Source organism: Mesitornis unicolor, unplaced genomic scaffold, assembly GCF_000695765.1.
Source record: "Mesitornis unicolor isolate BGI_N332 unplaced genomic scaffold, ASM69576v1 scaffold856, whole genome shotgun sequence".
Lineage (NCBI taxonomy): Eukaryota > Metazoa > Chordata > Aves > Mesitornithiformes > Mesitornithidae > Mesitornis > Mesitornis unicolor.
The window spans coordinates 29,024-49,772 of record NW_010188675.1 but is presented as its reverse complement, the minus strand read 5'-3'; the positions used below and the strand labels follow the sequence as shown (position 1 = coordinate 49,772).

The window sequence follows — 20,749 nt, the reverse complement described above, 5'->3', positions numbered from 1 at the left end:
GGGTGGTGGGTGGCGTTGGCCGCTTTTGGGTGCCTCAGAGCTTGCTCCTCAGGCGGGCTTGCCCCTCTTGGGCGTTAGGAGCCGCGCTCGGGGCTACGGTACGGAAGGGCCGTTCATGTGTCCGCTTCGTCGTCCCCTTGCGGTGCGCTGCCGGGGTGCCCCCAGCTCCTCGGCGGTGAGGTCCGCCATGGCCACCGCCGCCCTCCCCAGTAACAGACGGGTTCTTGATTCTCTTGACTTTGTGCTGCACCTGTGCCTGGTTCCGCTGTAATTTAACTGAATACATAACACTTGTTGTCAATGCCTTCCTAGTTGTGATGGAGGGCTCTTGTGCTAGCTCCTGAAACTGTATGGACCCTTCTCATAGTTGTAGTGTGTTGGTAATCACAGTCATCCTGCCATTGAAAAGTCTCCCGAGTCTCCTTTCTCCTTTGTTGTTTCCAACACCAGTGGCTGAGTTTCCCTCTATGAGAAGAAATTCCTACTACTGGTTCCCAAATGTGTGACCTTACCTTTCTTTTTAAATTATTGTTACTGACTTTCATCCCATTGCTACTATCAAGATCATCCTATGATACCATGGTCACTTATGATATTAATGAAACCTCTGGGGATGGAAACCTTTGTATTTAATACTTTATTAGCACTTGCTAATACATGCATTTTTTTTCCCTATCAGAGGAAACATTAGGCTATAAAGCAGCAGGACAAAGTGAGAGAGAGAGGTAGAGACAAAGGGTCAGGCAGGAGAAGCAGTTTTCAGTATTTATATTATCACAGGTCCAAATCCAGAAGACCAAAGTGGGGGGCAGCAGCTTAGGCAGAGCTGTGTCCCATGGTGGGCCAGAAGCAGTTCTCTGTGACTGTATTCCTCGTCTACTGCCTCTGCCATTGGGGGGCATTTGCCTTAGGGAAATGGGCAAGCCTGTTGCTTGAACCATTTAAAACAAAATGAAGAACTAGACAAAGGGGTATAAAACCCCAGCCTTTTCTGGTCTTTGGACTGTCCTAGTAATGGCATGAGTTTGTGGATTTTACGTAACAGTGCACTCCATAGTAAGAAAACTTAAATCAGTCATTCTTGGTGTTTATGTTGAAACCCAGGGTATTTAGTAAAACTCCAATGTGGTGTCTTTTTTTTTTCCTCAGTAAACACCTGGTCTGTTGTGTGGACTGATAAAATGGCCTTTACAATTTAAAGAAACAAAAGCAATCAAACATCTTGCTGAGGTTGCACAGGATGTGATTTCCTATCACATACAAGCCTCACCTGGAGACCTGTGGAGCAGACAGTTTTTCAGCTGTGAAATGAATCTGTAGGTATAAAGAGGAAATCTGTGAACTGTTGCCAGCTTCTCTCCACTCTTGTCTGTGCTTATATGACTTGCAGAAGAAAGGCGTTTTTATTTGTAGCAGAGGCAATTGCTATGTGTACATTGTCAGGATTTTTTATTGCTGTAAGTCACTCTGGTTTCAATCATGAAAACTATGAAAGCCGTAGCTTTTGTGGAGTGACAATGGACTATTAATAGAGTTAATACTTCATCATTTTGGATAAACAAGTTACAAGATAGTTGTGTCTCTCAGAAACATGTTCCTGTTACATTCTGTCTCGCCAGCAGAGGTCTAGCTAACGTACCAGTTTCAGAACTGGAACAGGGTAAATCTCTTTTGCTGAGTGCATGTCAACAGCGTGTTCTAACGACTGGTTATGGGTGTGAGTTCCTCTGGATGCAATCTCCCTGCCATACCTGAGCAGTGGGATGGCTGCATTAGAAACCACAAGTTCAGAAACACTTGGAGCAGTTGAAATGAATGGCGAGGAGCAGGTGGCTGTTTCAGCATGATGAAAACTAAGAGCTCTGTGTGTTCGGGTGAGCCTGTTCCATCGGGGCAGTAAGAAGCTCACTGAAGACAATACATGATTTTTCAAATACCTACAACTAAGCATGCTGAACTGTACCAGTGTCGACCTCTGGTGAATCAATGCATAGTCTCAAACTCTCAGACGTAATTAGCAGCCAGGTATCTCAGTTTTTATGTACAGCACACCTTAAGAAAAAGAGCAGTTAGCCTCTACAGCAGTGCCAGTGAGGACTGGGCTATGCTGAATAGAGGGACGTTATTACATTCTGTTAAACATTACATTTAATGTATGTTGGAGAAATGAAAGGCACAAAAGAATAAAAGATAAAAGAAATAGCTGTTGTGCAAGAACATAAAGCTTACAGTAAAACATAGTGTTTTGAGGACAAACATGGCAAAGCCTTTCTAATACATTTCACCATTATCCCTTAGATGCTTTTGTTCAATCTACCTAGAAATTAACAGGAAGCAATTAAATAATGCTAAAATAACATTTTAGGTGACTACCCAGCAGACATCCTCTTGCCCTTTAATCAGCTCTATGCACTTTGAAGAGCACTTTAAGAAAGTGGTGGGCTACCAGCAGGGAGATCTCTTACACTTGTGTTACGTGGAACCTTGATTTATTGCACAGGCTTTAGACTCTATAGAAGCCTTTTATACAGGTTGCAGGCTTGCTTAGATCCCATTTAACTTTAATACAGCTGTCTAAACATGGAACTGAACTTGCAGGCTAGCTTTTATGATGGTCTTTGGAGAAACAATTTCATTCTCGAGCGATTTGGTACCATGAAACAAACTACTTCTAAATGTAAAAGCTAAAATTAAAAAGCCTTTTTGATTCAGCTCTAATAGCAATAGCTATAAAAAGCCTTTTTGATTCAGCTCTAATAGCAGTATCTGATACAAAGCTTTTTACAGTTTGGTTGATATATGATGTAATTTGCATTGTGTGTGTGTAGCCACATCTTGCTGCCTAGCTCAACTGTTTGGCAAATAAAAGAAGCTCAAATTTGTTTGTAAATTAAAGAAGATATTTTAGTTTTTCCTACTGTAAGACAAAACTCCAAATGCTTTCACTTTGGCCTGGCATTGTTCTGTTTGCAAAAGTGTGTTTTGTGGTGGTGAGATAGAAACTGTTTCATCTACGCCTTTAGGTGCAAGGTGGATAACAAAACTTCATCAGGGCAATTGTAAGGCCAAGTCACAGTGAGTATGAAGCGTTCTTAAGGTGAGGCGGTTTCTGCCAGGAAGAGGAATTCTGCATCTTCCTTATTAGTGCCTGCTCACTCATGCCTCCCATTCCTGGCTTTCTTTGGCTGCCTAGCAGACTCTAAAAAAAGGGTTGCTTTCTTATGTTGGATAAAAATCTAGTGGCCATCTCACTATTGCCTTTTGGCAAAAAAAGATTCAGACTTAGAAGTATGCAGGGCTGGAATGAAGTGTGTGTATGGAGGATGGGACTAAGTGAATTACGTATTAGCTTGATCCTGGCTGCTATCTTGAGAAAGGGCAAGTTGAAGCCTGCTATTCCATATATTTTATACGCAGCAACAAAGGCTGCATGAGCACACCTGAGGAAAAGTGACTTGGGCAGAGCTGGCATTCAGGCTGACACACGTGCATAGAAGCCCGTTCCTGCAGCAGCAGCGACTGCAGGTTGTCACTGCTCCAGTTCCACTGGGTATTTGTGTGAAGAGAAAGGCGAAAGCACAGAACGCGCTTGTGAAGCTCATTAGCAGCGCACCCAGCACAGCGCTGGCTGTCACCCTTACAGCACTCTGTCTAGGCTGAACTCTTACACTGTCACCTCAACATCTTTAGCCACTGCAAGAGAATATATTCATTTTGTCTCTATAGGCAGATGCAGATGTTTCCCTAGGGATACCGACCGGATTTGGAAAACAATATGAAAGCTTGCTATGATTTTTACAGTAGCTTATGCCAATATAACAGAATTTCACAAGCACAATACTAGTTTTTATTTTCAGAGTATTTTTTATTACTGTTTCAGTTGTACAATTTCAACATCAGGGAACAATACATAACACAGAGTACATAGCTTGCATTGTTCCCAGGTTTTAAAGTCTTGTCAAGGTTCAGGCTGCAGAACAGAGTTCACCATCCTAAAATGAAAGCAGGCACATACAATACTATATTGCTGCCATATTCACACAATCTTTTTGGCAAATACAAGATTAGGAAGAGCACCTGCTATTAGGCTACTGCATGTACCAAAGGGTTTTGGTTTCACTGATGTGAATCTTTACCATTCTGCCCCTATAACATTTGTTTGCATCAAAGTGACATCACTAGAAAAAAACACATTGTTAGGCAGTTCACTCCTTGATTTTAAAAGTTAATGAAAGGGTGCAGCGAGAAAAACACCTCACAGATGAAACTACAAATCTGAAACGCGTTTTGCATAGTTAAATTTGTCAGGATAAACTTGGGTCTCTGGATTTTTTTTCTTCCAGCTTTTGAACTTTTGCTTCGAGCAGAACAGTTACTCAGAACACTCCTTCAGCGTTCAGACCACCCAGTCACTCCAGCTGCCTTCCCGTTTCTTTGGTTACTTTCTTAACATCTCAACCTATTTTTATTCCTCCTACAGCAATACACTGCTCCAGACATCCACTCCCTCCCCTTTGGCTACTCGTATTTATTTTCCTCAGCTTTTCCCTCCTCTTCAGTCACTTCCACTCTCTTCTGTTACACTTCTCAACATCTCTGGGCTTGCTCTTATCTTCAACCATTCTGATTTTCTCTTGATGAAGAGAAAATGCCACAGTTGTCGTCTTGTTGCATCCAGCTGCTATTGCAATACCACTTCTAAATCCTTTACAAGCATTCACCTCTAAGCACCTCATTCTTTCCGTATTTACACATGGATGTAACCCCAATAATTCCAATGGTTTTACATGCAAAAAAAAATCCAACCCACTGCCTTTAAATCATAGCTAGAAAGAAGAGAGAGCCAGTAGAAGGGAACAGAATGAAAAGTTAAAATCTCAATTTAACAGTGCACGTTCGTTCTCTTGAACTTTTCTGCTCTCTTGGTGTGGAACTAAACATCTTTACAGCATGTGAACCTGCTGCCACACTTTTCTGTTGCAGTATTATTAAATAAGTTTGAGCACATTTGCTTCTTTAATCTGTTGATATGGGTTGTTCTGAATTCCCACTGTTCTTTTTAAATAGTGCCCAGCATCAGGAAAAAATCTGCTCCCTACCTGTTGACATCAAAATGGGAGAGGGGAAAAAAATCACATGCATCCCATATAATGCAGAGGTTGCTGTGATAAGCACACTTTAAAAAGTACTGTAGGGCAGCCTGGATCCCTGACTGCTTACAGCACGAGCAGTTCTGCTAGCAGGTTCTGCACACCTGCTGGGCACAAGATGAAAGCTGTTCTTTCTTCACAGTCTCTCAAACGTTTTAAGTCAAAAGCAAGTAAGTTGTATTTCTGATTGTCTGCAAATTACTTTTTGCCTGTAATAACTTTCACCTCTGTTTCTGTTACAGGTGTGGGTTTGTTTGGTTTTGGATGTTTGGATTTTTTTGGTGAAAGCTGAACAAAATAAGCAGTGTTCAGCAGCACAGGGAGCCAAGCCATGTTTTGCTCATTTGCCCCCGTCCTAGCACTGGCAACAGGTAGGAACATTACTACACATAGACAGAGGCCTCCTGCTTTCCCACAGCTCTGCCCCAGCACAGTACACCACTCAGATTTTAAGTATGCACACAAGCTGATTACTTGCATACATTAAGAACCACTTTGAGTATTTGACTGCACATATTTTCTTTTTAGTATGGCCTTAGGCTTATTTTTCTGTACGTTAAAACATTTAGAAGGAAAATACTTCATAAAAAACCACTATACACTTTGAGATAAGCTAGTGCTTGTGAAAAGTGCTAGGTTAACTACTTTGGAAAGTGCAGTCCTTCACACAGCCGAAGAACAGAGGCAGCAACAGCGCAGGCATCTCCGACCTGCCTGCAGCAGGTGAGGTGCCAACACAGGGAAGGGGGAAGGGTGATTATCCCGGCTTTGATTCCCTGACAAAGACGAGGATACCAGCTCTGGAGCTGACCTGCAGTCTGAGCACCTGTCAGTCCCAGCCTGTCAGCTGTAACCTAACCCGACACGCTGCACGAAACAGCGACCGGTTTTAAGAACTGTATTTCTCCCCTTCTTAGTCAACTTTAAATCATCATCCTTGAGGTAGACAACCAGATATTCCAACACACTTTCCTTGCACCTTTCAGTATTGCATATTTCAAGTAAAAAAATATCTGTTTTCAAACACTGTAGCTAGCGATTTCACTTTTGCCTACAGCATCATCTGTACTGTATCACGTCTGGAATGAGCTCTTTTGTATTAAGTTTGATGCTTTACGTTTTCAAAGCGCATCCAAAAATCAGCTACATGAGGATTGCATTAAACCCTACAAATTAATGATAGTACATGATTATATATAGTGTATATATATATATTATATCTGTATAGTTTTATGGCCAAGTTACAAGCCCCTGAGAACACAGTTTATGCAGAAACACTGGCACCAATAACACTAGTGGATGCAGCTTTATTTAGATGTAATTAGCCTAGAAAGCACCTGATATTATTTATATTTTCTGTTTATAATAGATTAACTCTTTGGATATTCTCATGACTATATTAAGAATACATTTGTTAATCTTAGCATCATTGTGGAAAGATTATATTTACACACAAATACTTGAAGACTTGATGCTGAAAGAGCAAGAAGGGAACAAAAGGTGCCTGATCCTACACCTTTTTATACATGGGTAGTGCTTTTATATCAACTTACATGAATGAGGGTCCCGTGTTTGCATAAAAGTTACAGGTTCAGGTCCATAATGCTTTAGGCATATATAATTTTGTCACACTACTATTTAGACGATTTTTACAAATACGTTCTACAGTAACTGTGTCTACAGGCTCAGGCATTCAGCCCTGAGAGAAACATGAAGTCTGTCCCTTGCAGTTTTTGTGACTTCTGCCAGGTGGGGAACATGTCAAGAAGGAGCTGCTCTTGCAACCCCACAGTAAAATGCACCCGACTGCACAGCACGGGGTACGGTCTCTTGAGTATCCCAATCCACATTAGGCCCAGTCGTGAACAGTTGCTCTTCCACTGGTTATAAGACTTGGACAAGTGAAGTCTTGGTGAAACACTAACAGCTTGCTTAAAATGCAAACCAAGCCAAAACCCAATTCAAAACAAAGTAGGTGTCACCCGACTTGTTTTTGCTTTTGTGTCTACTTGCAGATGTTGCTGTCCAAAAAAGAAAGAGACTTGGGTTCAAGATAGCAACATTACCTCATCTGTAAAAATGAAACTGTGCACTTTTCAGAGTGCAGGAGCTTCTTACATTGGCTACATTCTTCACTGAAGTTGTTCTCTACTAACACCGTGGATACCATCTTGGTTTGCAACGTATTTTAGAAGACAAACTAAGTATGTTTGCAGTACTTTGACAGGTAAACGGAATTCTTTCCTAACTGAAAGAATAGGAATTTTGATAGGTTAATGATGACAACATTTTCGTAGGTTAAAAGTGCAAATTTGTGTATACCTACAGGGAATTTCAAAGCATCCTTCATTTTGATGTGGGTTACCAGTTGAATAGCACGTTTTGACCGAGAGTCATAAAGTATATTTGACTGCTGCCTCCTGATTGTACAGATGCAAAGAACACCTTGAAAGGGGAAAAGAAAAAAAAGAAAAGATATTCTACTGTCAGTTTACATTTATGAGAGTATTTTTAGCCATACAGAAAAAATCTGAGAAAATGCCATAGTCCCAAATACAAGAATACATATATACATATATATATTATATATATTATATATATATGTAGAGGGCATTATCAGGGCTGGCTCACCAGCCCTCCAGCTGGTTGTGCTGGAGTCTGGCCAGTTAGCAATGTCTGTATCTGTTACCACCCCTGGTATCAGTTAAGGCTGGGTGGAGGAGGAGTTGTAACAGAGCTGGCTGAAGTGAGGTAGCGTGAAAGTGCAGAATATCCATAGTGAGTGCTTGGTGAGGTCAGTGACTACATCTGCTTCCAATGGGGAAGTTATACCAAGGGGTAAGAAATAACCAGTGTGAAGACAAAGTTTCAAAAATGAAGCAGCCTTAGTGTCACAGTCAACTGTTACTCATTTTTGCTAAGTCACCACGCTGCAGTCATCTCTGTACCTTGTCATTTCTTTCACATAGAAATTTTAGCTTCTGTGCTTTCTTGTGCATAAATACTCCTTCCAGATTTCCTGTTTCCACGGAGCGTAGTTCAATTGCCTTCTCTCCCCAGCCCATGACCTGATTAGATTGAAGGTAAGCTAAAAGAAAAAAGAAGTATTTGGTACTGTTTAACGGCTGAAAGACTGATTCTCGCCTCATTTATGTCAATATGGATTGGAAGCATTTCTCTTTGGTAAGAATACATTCTGAATTATTTGTATTTTAAGTTTACACAAAAAGCCTTGGGAGCAGTAACTAAATTTCACTTTCTCCTCTCAGACTTACCTTGTACTCTAGACATAAATCTGAAGTACACTACTACTGTGTATTTTAGAATCACAGAGTGTTGGAGGACACCTCTGAAGTGCACCGTGTTTACCTGCCACCCCCAAAGCAGGGCCAAAGTAGACAGGGTTACTCAGGGCCTTGTCCAGACATGTTTTGGTGGATATTTCACCACCTCTCTGAGCCCCTGTTGCAATACATCACTACTTTCATGGTTAAAAATTTCTTCCTAATACTTAACTGGAATTTCTCTTCGTGCAGCTTCTGCCCATTTTCCCTTGTCAGAACAAGTGTGTGAAAACTGTATCTCAGAAACATGTGTGGTTTTGCTACAGTGCTGTCATTTTAGTTCCCTCAAAGTCCGTGAATTTCCCCTAAATCTGTTCAGTAGATTTTCAGTTACTCTTGATGCACACTTAAGGTTTCCCCGCCACTAGAGCTGAAAGAAGAAAGTTCTTTCCCAGTGTCCCAGTCATGTGGAAAAGAAGAAACCACCCTGTTTGAAAAGCAACCCAGCAGTGAGCAACTGAGGATAAGTGGGAGAAGAGAAGGGGAGAGGAGAATTTTCTAAAAATCAAAGACCTGAAATCAATACATTTTTTTCAATCTTTATCCTTCAGTTCCTAGGCTGCAAAACGGGACAGTACTGCTGTAGGCTGTGAGGAAGACTCATTAACACCTCTGGCAGCATGACGAGCAGCAGGGCAGCACTCATGCAATGTGCAGTTAGTACCTAAAAAGGTAGGCCCAGATGACACGTAAAGTGAAGAGGATAACATGATACAATACTCAGACGTTTGCTGTTTTTGTAACAACTGGCACCACATTAACCTTTTCAAACTTTGTGTCTGAACACAACAGAAAGAGGCACACCATGCTTCTGGGGGTGTGGGGTTGGGACAGCAAGGCAGGTGTGTATATAAAGACATCACTCTATGGCTACGCTATTCCTAGTCCACTCATGAGTCTCCTTACCTTTTCCACTACATGAAATCTGTACTCAAGTTGTCAGTATGCTCTGTCTGTATCAGCTATATCCATGCCTTTGGCAGATTTCAATTTGATAGCATCCTTGCAGCTCTCAGTAACAGCTTCATTAGGCTCTGTTGCAACCTCCAAGTCATCTGGGATAGAAACCCCTGGATGACTGGACCACTACTACAATGTTCAGGAGAGACCTGATCTCCAAGCAGCATTATAGTAGGACCACAATAAAACAAATATACCAAGGTCAGCTACTGATTCTCTACCAGATGGCAAATATTACTGAGAACTTGCCAGCTGAAAGTCCAGCACAGAGCCACAAAGATGCTGGAGGGAGTGGAGCATCTCCTGCTGAGGAGCGGCTGAGGGAGCTGGGGCTCTTGAGCTTGGAGCAGAGGAGACTGAGGGGTGCCCTCATTCCTGGGGATCCATTGGGAAAGGGCAGTGTCAGGAGGAAGGAGCCAGGCTCTGCTCTGGGATGGCCAATGCCAGGACAAGGGGCAATGGTCCCAAGCTGGAGCACAGGAGGTTCAAGCTGAAGATGAGGACAAACTTTGTGAGTGTGAGGGTGGCAGAGCATGGCCCAGGCTGCCCAGAGAGGTTGTGGAGTCTCCTTGTGTGGAGACACCCAAAGCCCTGGCCGTGTTCCTGTGTGACTGCTCTGGTGATCCTGCTCTGGCAGGGGTTGCACTGGGGGAGCTTTGAAGCTCCCTTCCAACTCCTCATATTCTGGGAGTCTGTGTAATTTTCTCTCTGATACTGTCCTAAAACACCATAAAAAAAATCTCGTATACCATGAGCAACTTGGAAATAGTTGTTTTGAGTCCACTTTCCACCTCAACATGCTTTGGATAAAAATACCCTATGCTTCCAGCTGGCAGCTTATAAGGGTGTTTATATTACAAAAAATGCAAGACTATTGGTTTCTAGCCACTCTAGACTTAGACAGCCACTCTGGTCCTTTGGACAGCAGCTCAGCAGAAAGGACATATAGTGACTCAGACTGATGTGCCAATATTCCTTAATGTACTGTAACAAAGTCATTCAGAGTTACCTGAAGCTCCCCTGCTTACCCAGATTGCCGCATCTCTTAAAACATCTACAGTTGTGCATGAACTGTTGTTCTTGTTGCACCACTTACACCAGCATTACTCCCTGGACATCAAAGAATATATGCCATAAAGTTAGTACAGCAAAGTGAGCTCAAAATCAGTTTCTTAACATCGTGAAAGCATTAGCAACACTCTAAACATGGGGCAAGACTTGGTATTTCCTGTTTAATTTGAGACCCCATTCAGGGAAATGACTGCTTCAAGGGGAAATGGCTCAGGGAGACAGGAAAGGTGACAGACGTTACTGAGCCACATTTGATCCATGAACTTCTATGAAGTGTCACTGCAATGAACTAATGATCTGTCTCACACCAGTAGCATATGCAGAGTCTGAATGAGACGAGAGCGCTTGGTACCACAGAACCCAGGCACGAGCTACAATCTCACCTCCCTTAACCTTTCTTTTCTTCTTTAAACTCTTTCTCTCTAGAAATCCCTTTTCTGATCTCGTGCACTGAACGTGGCTCACTGCCCTAAGCAGTTCTTCCAATTGACCTCTGCATGGGAGCAGGATCAGGCCAGCTTTTAGCAAAATACCATGCAGTTGGGCTTTTCTGACGAGTGTTACAGAAATAGGACAGGAAAGGGCTTTAATGCACCTTCTGTTCCATCCATATCTCTGTGCCACATCAGTATCACTTCTGACAGTTGTTTGTCTAACCTGACCTTAAAGACTTCTAGTGATGAAGACTCCAAAAATTCCCCGGGCAACTGATTCCAGATGAACCAAGCAATTTGAAATGAGCAAACTGAATATGAATTAAAAGTGTCTGACCCACTTTTGCATGCACAAGTCATGATATCAAACTCCATTTCACAGGGTGAAAAAGTGCGTGTTCACCAAATTCCTTTTTGCAGCCAGTATATGCATAGGTAAAATTCAATGCCAAAAGCTACTGAATTTTGCTTCTGTATACATGTTTGAGAAAATTGCTTCAGGCAGTCATGCAGCTGGGCATGAACATTAAAAGGAGAATGTCCAGCGATGGCTTTGCTGACAGTAAAAGATCGCAGCTATTAGAGTCCATACAGATCTTAAAACTGAGTACATTTCTACAGAGCCCTTCTTTGGCCCTGCAGTCAAACCCAGTATGCTCTACAAAATCATGACTTTGGTTCCCCATTCTTTAGGGAAAGCACGCCTATTTGTTTTTAGGCAAATGGAAGGGTGACACGCTGAGGACTGGGAAGGGAAGTAACCCACAGAGATAGCAGCAGTGTCCTGTGATGTAGCAAAGCTTGTTCCCACTGAAACCCAGCCCCAGGCTCTCCAGTGCTGCTGCTGATCACTGATTAGGGACTGATTCACTGCTTGCATGTACTTCTGTTACACACACTTTAAAACTTCCTGTCTCCAGAGTTAAGCAATTTTGGGTAGAAAAATGGAGAAAGGAGTCAGTGCAATTCTGTTAAATAGTTTTACTGCTATTATTTATATGTTACCTGGATAGAAGTGGGTATTTTTCTTCCTCCAGTCACAGCTGTGGAGAACTTTTACTACATGAGAGAGGCTACAGAGTCAGCATCAAGAAGGAAAAAAAACCTGAGGCTGAATAAAGTCACAAGTGGACAAATTAAGAAATGGGCCGTGGAAGGCAGGTGCGTTTCTGCTGTATGCTTTGGTTAGATTGTACTGGACAGAGGGCTAACACACACAGTTCCCTAACCACCCCAAGCAAGCAGAGAGTAAATCTATGACTACTTTTTTTTCTTCCTAAACGTCTGTTTCCATGCATCTCTGTTCCAAAGCTTCTCTGCTCCCAGTTGTTTCTCACTCCTTTGTAATTATTCCAGCAGAACCGATAACCCAACCCAGAAATGCATCTGGGGTGGCAGTTTGCTTGTTTGAATGCTTTTTGCTGTTTCCCGGTGAAAAAGTGTGCAGGAGATTGGACCAGCAAGAGTCATTTGGATATGAGCAGGCATTTTCTGTGCATGAGCTGGACAGCAACTGTTTCAAGAACTGGGAAGTGTGGTGTTCTCTACCAGTGTGTACAGGGCAAAGGAAATAAGGACCCTTACTGACTCCCCACTCTGGGGATAAGAGCACATACTGTAAGTAACTAATTACTCACACTAAAGGGCAAAAGTGCTCCCAGGTCTTATTGACTTGATGTTTCTTAAACCCCTTGTTAATTCTATTTTATAGAAAGAAAATATTACAGCTATATTTGTATTTAGCCTTATATATGTGAAATATCTTTCAGATTAAACATAGAGTACTTCTACAAATTTAATTTCCCTTGGGATTTGAGTTTCCTCTCTCCAATTTCTTATTAACAGATCGGTCACAGAGGTCCCAGCTTAAAGACTATGAGAGTAAGCTGTATTTAGACTCCCTGCCCTAAATCCATCAATTGCAATGCAAACTGGTTTTCATTTTTTGTAGTCAAGATACTTGCACCAACCACAAAAGTCTTCTTTCAGAAGAATTGTTTAAAGAAATTAAGAAATGAGCAGAGGATGGCTAGAGAGCACCCTGAGGTCAACACAAGACCCTTCTGTCTCTGAAACGCAGAGTGAAGACTTGGAAATAAGCTCATACAGACCCACTGCAGACCTCCAGAAGTCTGACAGGTCCAGGAAAACAGGATCTTTCATGAAGGTTTCAAGTTCCCCCTAAGTCTGGCCGTGCACATAACACAGTTATTCACACTTTGCTCATAAGAGTTAATGTTTTTGTCTGGAGCCAAGAATTTCAAAGGATCGAGAAAATTAAGAGGAGCTTGTGTGAAGCAATTATTTAAATGATAGTTAACAGAGCTCAGGTTAAATTTTGAGTTGTGTGTTGAGTTACAGGTTGGGTTAATTTGTTCTCAGTGGAAACACAATTCCAATCAGAAGTCAAATTAATCTTGTACCACAACGCAAAGATTGACAATTTCTGTTCCAAAGAAATCCATTTCTGAGATACCAGAAGTGCTGCAGCAGCAACAGAAACACAAGGGTTCTCATGCTAACATAGTGGAAGATTTTCAAATGACAACAGAGAGGGCTGTTTAGAGACTGCCTTCCTTTAGCTGTGGAATCTGCAGAAGCATAAGCAATGAAAGGGATGGAGGGATGGATGGAGGGATGGATGGAGGGATGGATGGAGACAGACACCTTTCCTTCTGGAGAAAACCTCCAGTCTTGCTTTCTGAGCCCTCAGAGAAGTTCTACAAAGAGCTCTCCTAACCTTACCATCTAAAACATTTCCCCTAGCTCACCCTCTGCTTCCTCAGCAGGATGTTTCATTATACCTGTCCTACCTCTCTCTGGCTGGGCACCATCTGGTGGTGCCCATGTCTCTAGACTGACTACAGAGAAAATCTAAACTATTCACACAGACAAGACTTCCAACTATACAGTAAAATTCACCAGACAGGATGCCACACTCAGAAGCAGCATCTTCACCCTCTTCCTACTTAACTGCCCTAAAACACAGTAACAAAAATGCTGAGGCAGTTTTGTACTGATAGCTTCCCGTGCGAATTGCTATCATAGTGGTGTGCTGAAGAACAGGGGAAATAGCTGCATGAGCATGTGAAAGTTGAGTGTCCAAATGGCATTCCTCATATTAAGATGTAATCAACTTTGAGACTGTCACGCCTAGCCAGATGTGTACCAAAGGATGTTTTAAATTAGAGTAATTAACCAGCACAAAGGATCACATATTCAGCTGGTCCAAAGGGGTGAAGCTGCATTCGCTTCAGTGCCAGCTGGGTATGCACAAGGAAATGTTTAGTGACGTTGAGTGTGATTTTCAGGCTACACGAATCTCTCTCCCGTATCTGTGGGTTTGATGATTCAGTACTTTCAGCAGCATTAGGAAGAAGGAGTTAAGCTCTCTCTGGTCCACTTCTGAGGCTTTCCTGCCAACTCTATCTAGATCACATGGAAAAGCTGTGAGAGTCATCAGTGCGCAGTGACACGAACTGCAAACTCCAGAGTAGAAGTCATAGATCTACGCAACCCTTCTTGCAATGTCCCCCTTTCTACAGTGGGATGCAAGAAAGCCCTTTGTTCCATATCTATCATCTGTCTTTGAAACACACCATCGAGGAACAGTGAGTCTTCAGGACACAGCATATAATAAAAATAATACAGCCAGAAAAGCCTGCAATAGTTACAGATAGCATCCACGGTTTGAAAAGTATTAAACATGAGATTGATGCAAGAAAGCCCTTTGTTCCATATCTATCATCTGTCTTTGAAACACACCATCGAGGAACAGTGAGTCCTCACCTCAGGACACAGCATATAATAAAAATAATGCAGCCAGAAAAGCCTGCAATAGTTACAAGTAGCATCCATGGTTTGAAAACTATTAAGCATGAGATTAGGTTTAATCTCTGGCAGGACACATATATCAATATACGATTGTTTCTTCCCAAGGCAGGACAAAGGAGTTCCAACCAATGAAGTACATGTGGGAAAACAAAAGGAGAGTTTAATAATTTGTGAAAATCATGTATCATATATGCATAACCTAAGGCGGATAAAACATTACAGTTTGAAGAAAATCCTTGTGTTAAGTAAACTTGCTACTTAACTTCAGCAGCCAAAGGAAGCCCATCCCGTAACGACCTGCTGCTGGAATGCTGCTGTCTCCTTCAGACAATTCACCAGTGCAGCTTCCAATTACATTCAGTACTTCTCATCAGAACCCTTCCTATCCTGGCTGAGTAACTGCTTTTGATTACCGATTATTTCTTCTGGTGTTTCCAGCATTAATTCAGGGGGAATGTAAAATTTCAACATATCAAAGACCATTAGATATTCCTATGAAAAAAATGGAGAACTGGCTTGACGTATTTTAATTACACCCTATAGCTCTGAATATGGGCTGAAAATTGGAGACAGGGCTATTCAGAGAAGGGAGGGAAAGGCTACATAGTTAGCTTAAAACCTTCTACCTGTTCTTTTAAACTGAAGCCGTTTTGTTGCTGAATTTTATGGAAACACTGTACCAATGTCTAACCTGGCCTGGCGTTTACTCAAGGGTGTTATTCCACTGATTTTAATGGACTTTTCCTGAAACTACTCAGCCAGAAGTGAAAGGAGAGAGGTGAACATCCCCGATTTTTCACTGTGGCATCCAGTTTCTGCCAAGCTAATAACATGCTTTGGCACAGTCTGAGTGTCTTGGGCTTTTGTTGTTTGTTGGCATGTTTGTTTTAAGATGCAGAACAGGAGTGAGCCAGAAAAGAAATTAAAAGCAACAAATAATAAAAACAAAAATCTGCCTGTGGTGTTCTTGGTTTTCCCCACACCGTTAAACTTGAAGCCCTCTGGGGAAGGTGAAACAAGCAGCTGTCCTGGCTACCACACCGTCAGAATCCCCTCCTACAACGCTGACTGCAAGCACGGAGAGACCGAGAACCTCTTGGAAATACCCTGGGCTGGCAATGCTGAATTTAACGTGATAAAATTAAGGGGCCATTTGACAGCAGTCACAGACCTCTTCAATAGCTGACCTCTCTACAGTTGTGAATTTTTACATAAAAGGCTATGGGCTGTGAACAATCAATGCAGGAAACAAGCACCCTTTTCCCTTTGCAGTTAACGGGATTCTCTCTGTGAAAACCAGTGGTACGCTGCATCCTCGGGGAAGTCTGGTTGCCCAGTCAATGGGTGAAGTGATGAACAGTGCGACAGGAATACAAGCTAAGGCGGCCCTATTGCAGTCACTGGCTGTCTTAACACAAACATATTTAAATCTTTTCACTCTTCACACATCGGGTTTGCTCAGGAGTTGTTCATGTGCCATACAACCACTCTCGTACGGATACAAACCCCATAATGAAGTCAGGCTCCGTGCAGCAGTATCTTACATTTAAGAAGTGCTGTTTTCCATACATACCTACAGATGCTGGCATTTCTCCCCACTGTAGAACAGTCTCCTTTGTGAAATGCCCGTATATATCAATGTAGATGCCTTCGTCTTCATAGGTGAGTAACAGCTCCATTCCGCTGGTGTTCGGGAGGATGATGATGGCATGTGGGCGAATAGTGCCCTGGATCTAGAACCACATTGTACTGAGATTTGTATCAGAGAACGGACTGCCGTTTTAGTGAGCACATCAATCTAACCAGCTCGCCACAGCAGTAAAACAAACCACCCCAGCTCATGGAAAGTGAAAGAAATGGCTGTTTTCAGAAAGGCTGTGCATTCTGCTAGCCTGCCTCTGAAACGGGCCTTCTCCTCTCCTCCCCCTGTGACATGACCGGAGGTTTGCAAGCAAATCACCGTTCCGTATTTCACTTCATATTTACCCGTATTGATTGGTTTCAAGAAGCCATGGAGCCACCGAGACACAATAATATTTACTTCCTCAGTCACAAAACACTTGCATCGTGTAAACAGGAGAAAGGTAAAATAAATCTTAATTCACGGCTATTTCAGAAGATGGAGGAAGGACAAAAGCCTCCACACGCCAGGAAATCGCTGCTTTCACTTTCCATGATATTCCCTGTCCTCACTCACAAGCTAAACCCTGTAAATTTAACATTATTCACAGCAAGCTGAAAAGTTACCTGGACCTCTCAAATAAATACAAGCCACTCTCTGTCCTTGCCTTCCCACTTCCTTCACTAAAATAGTTCCCCCTTTAAATGCTGTTCAGCGCACATTTTCTGCATGCCACAGAACAGTGCATTTCACTCACACAAACCATTCTAACAGCTGCTCAATGCACCAGAACCTCTCCCAGAAGCCAACATGTCCCAAGTGAAAAACAAAGTCTGAGAACATAACCATGAAGGTGGGGTTTTGTGACAGCGTTTTTGAAACAAAAAAGGACGGCCTTAAAAAAACAGTAACACAGCATTTCCTTGCTTAAAGCGCTACTCGCAGCAGGATGTTAAATCGTCAATTAAACCACTACAATTAATATCTTTACAGGAAGCAATATGACTGGAGCTTCTACATCATTTTCACAAGCCAGCAACACACAGACCTTTTTTTTCCCTTCAAGCACATACATTTATGCACACCATCAGGGCACAATGAACAGTAAAAGAAGTACTGAAGCTGTACTTGCCCACTTGAATACACTCAGGCCAACCACTTGACTCCGTGCCTCCGCAACAACTATCCGTAACACTAGAACGGGTATCCAGAGCCGCAGAGCAATTTTAATGCGTTGCCTTGGTACTCGCATGAGCAATCGAAGCAGGTAAGAGATGAAGAAAGAGGTGGGGAACCAGGAAAAGAGGCTACCAGAAAGCAAGAGTATCTAAAGTCAGCCTGTTAAAGTCTGGTCTGTTGCCACCACAAAGCTCCTTGAGAGAATTCCCCAGTTCTAGCAGATGCTTTTTAACATCATCAAATACCGAAAAAAAAAAAGAGCCACCGTAGCAGCAGATTTATTTCAGGTCTAAGACTCTAAAGGGAAAAGGTATTTTTAGTACGTGCTAACTTCTGGTTGAAAAGCACACACAGATGGAGTCAACCTTAGAGGTGCCCCACATATTCAGGGCAGCCACCTGGGAAATCTCTCTCCTCAGGTACATAATTGTATTTGCAGCCCACTGAAAAACCAGAGCCTCTAAGAAGGTTCACTTTTTTCCTTTGCCTTTCTTATCCTCTTATCTTGGGCAATTATGCTAATGATCTTTTTGACAAGTCATTATTCACCCTGCTTAGCAACCAGCTCCCAGGGATGATATGCAGGCACCACACTTAGATTGATAAACCGATGGGAAGTTTTCATAGTTGTACAGTTAACAAAGCTACTAATGGGCAGATTAGAGAAACCCTCTAACAAAACTAAATCCCTTAAAAAAAAAACCATCACAGAAATAAACAGCACAAGCTTTTAGCAGGTGATTCAACAGTTTGTTCCGTACAGCTACAAAGTTAGTTTTTAATTAAGAGAATTAACGTAACAGCCATGCCCAAACGCCGCGTCCATCAAACACGTGTCTGACAGAACGTGAAGGCTGTCAGGCAGCAGAGTTACCAAGTGGCTTGCCCAGGAGGCATGGGTTTTCATTGGGTTTGAAAATGTGGGGCTGAGTGTGGAGAAAAAAGAAGTCACAAAAGAAAAGGGCTGAAGGCACAGGCTGCAACATGCAGATCTGGGATGAGGCTTCCTCAGACCTCCAGAGCGTGACGCCCGGACACATTGCCTTGGAGGCAATTGCCACGGAGGCTGTGGCACCTGGATGAGTGAACCCTCTGCCCCTGTGGAGCTCTGTTGACTTCAGGGAGGTTTCCAAGCGTGCACAGAAGCTTCCTTGCCAAGAGCCTCCCATCAGACTGGAGCCATGGGAACCCACTCCCTTGCTGGGCCAAAACCCCCAGGTTTCTCTGTACTGGGATTATTCGTGGGTGCACGTGTGTCCCTGGCTCCTCTGGCTACAGGTACTGATCAGCACAAGGGTAACAGTGCAGTGGATCAATACTTAAGTATGTTGCAACAGTCTTTGTAATCCAAGCCAAATTTCAGGTCAATTCAGTGACAATTTAATCAGCTTGTTCGCAAGATTGAAAAGCAGTGTCAGATTGTAAGAGTCTCCTAAATTCATGTAGATATTATTGTGTCTTTGATTGAGAAGTCCTGGGTAAATCAATTATAAATATTACTGTCCATAAAATAGGCTCCCTGACATTAAACCATTAAAATTGATGATCTAAATCTGTTAAAAGCCTTCCAGCTGAACTTCAGTGTTAAAGCAGCATGTGAAAAGTGGTTTTCTATTAGCCGGCATACAGTAATTATTCTCTTACCCTGGCTTTTGAAATACAGCACAGCTCTCAACCTGATCACCACCAATATACAGCCCGAGGAACAGAGGTATTTACAGAATTCTTTGAAGTTCCTTACGTGTGTTGGAAGGTACAGGTCATACACAGATCCAGAGTCCACATCGATAGCATGAAAGCCTACAACTGAGCCATATATAACTTTTAACCTTTGTCCATTTTCAATGGTCAAGTCAACTGACAGTGGTTTTTGATGAAGTGAGGTGAAGGACTGGAAAAAGAAAAATACACCGTGTAACACAATAAAGCTGTTTGTTTACAGACCTGCACATATGATCTTAGGAATCTTCAAAACTCCTAAGCCAGACAACTATTTTTCTTTACTCATATGCTGTATTTAATGAGCTAAATATCCGTCATCCATAGAGCTGCATGGAGAGCTGGATCATCCTCTTGTGTTCTGAAAATAATCCAGACTCTATAGATGGACACAGTAAAAATTCGGCTGAGTACCATTCATGTCCAATTTCCTCTTTTGAGAGAGATCAGCAACAACTCTGAACTCAAATGCACATTTTGGCCCAGCACTGCAACACGTTATTCACATCCAACAGAATCACGGCCGTGACAGTTTTACGCCTGCCATCTCCAATGCATGTCAAAGGAGCTACATTTTCTTTACAAGAATACTCATTTTATCTTTACCTAGAAATAAATGTTATACAAAGCTACAAAAAGCAGAAGCAAAGGGCAGGTGAGAGGCAGTGAGAAACAGCGATACACCTGAACCAAAGCAAAGTTTCACTTACCTTGAAAGCCATGAATTTGTGATAAGGCTTTGGAGCCCAAGCATAAACCTCCACTGAGTTTTTCAAAGCAATTACAAGGAATTTGATTCTCTCATATTTTACTGTAATACAAGAAGAACAATTCCTTAGGTACCAGACAGCCACTTAAATCAAAGACCATCTCATCACAGGAAATAATTTCAGCGGACTACTTGTAGAGGCAGACATTATCCAGCGAGGGAGAATAATGGACTCTGGACATCAGTGTTCAATATCACCAGTGCCAACACCTTGACTGAAAACCTATAGGTAATTTATTCTCAGTAAAGCCAGATGACTGTTAACATTTATACATTGCTTTACATACACCTATTAATATATACATCTTAATATATCTTACTAGTCATACAAAGAAGTCTTGACCCTGCAGCGAAGCCAACCTACCTTACTGTTTAAGTGTGAACACACACTGACATTGCTGGCTGTGAGTAAGCTACTCCTGAAGGAGTGGTGACTGTTGGCTGAACAGTTCTGTTACACTCTGTAGGATGAATTTTCATGTCACTGTTCACGCGTGGGGTTAAAACTCCCCATGCCAGTGTGGGTGAAGGACTCCCATGTTTCGGAGATGAGTAAGCATGTAAGAGATGAGCAATTTCTCTAAGTTGATTGAGGTCATGTTGGGCCCATCAAGATTAAATAAATAATCGTTCATTGACAATTCAGGCCTCTTTGTACCTTTTGTTTT

General features: G+C 42.3%; 1 protein-coding gene across 1 annotated transcript in view; it reads right to left on the bottom strand.

The window, feature by feature from the left end:
- Window positions 1–7,370: 7,370 nt before the first annotated feature.
- LOC104533804 (mitogen-activated protein kinase kinase kinase kinase 4-like) overlaps window positions 7,371–20,749 on the bottom strand; it is a gene marked incomplete at its 5' end in the record, with an annotated part of 39,379 nt that continues 26,000 nt past the window's right edge. The window contains 5 exons of the mRNA XM_010185797.1: window positions 7,371–7,595; window positions 8,099–8,238; window positions 16,367–16,526; window positions 19,335–19,484; window positions 20,023–20,123. Coding sequence (XP_010184099.1) covers window positions 7,512–7,595; window positions 8,099–8,238; window positions 16,367–16,526; window positions 19,335–19,484; window positions 20,023–20,123 — 635 coding nt within the window. The remainder of the gene's footprint in view (window positions 7,596–8,098; window positions 8,239–16,366; window positions 16,527–19,334; window positions 19,485–20,022; window positions 20,124–20,749) is intronic.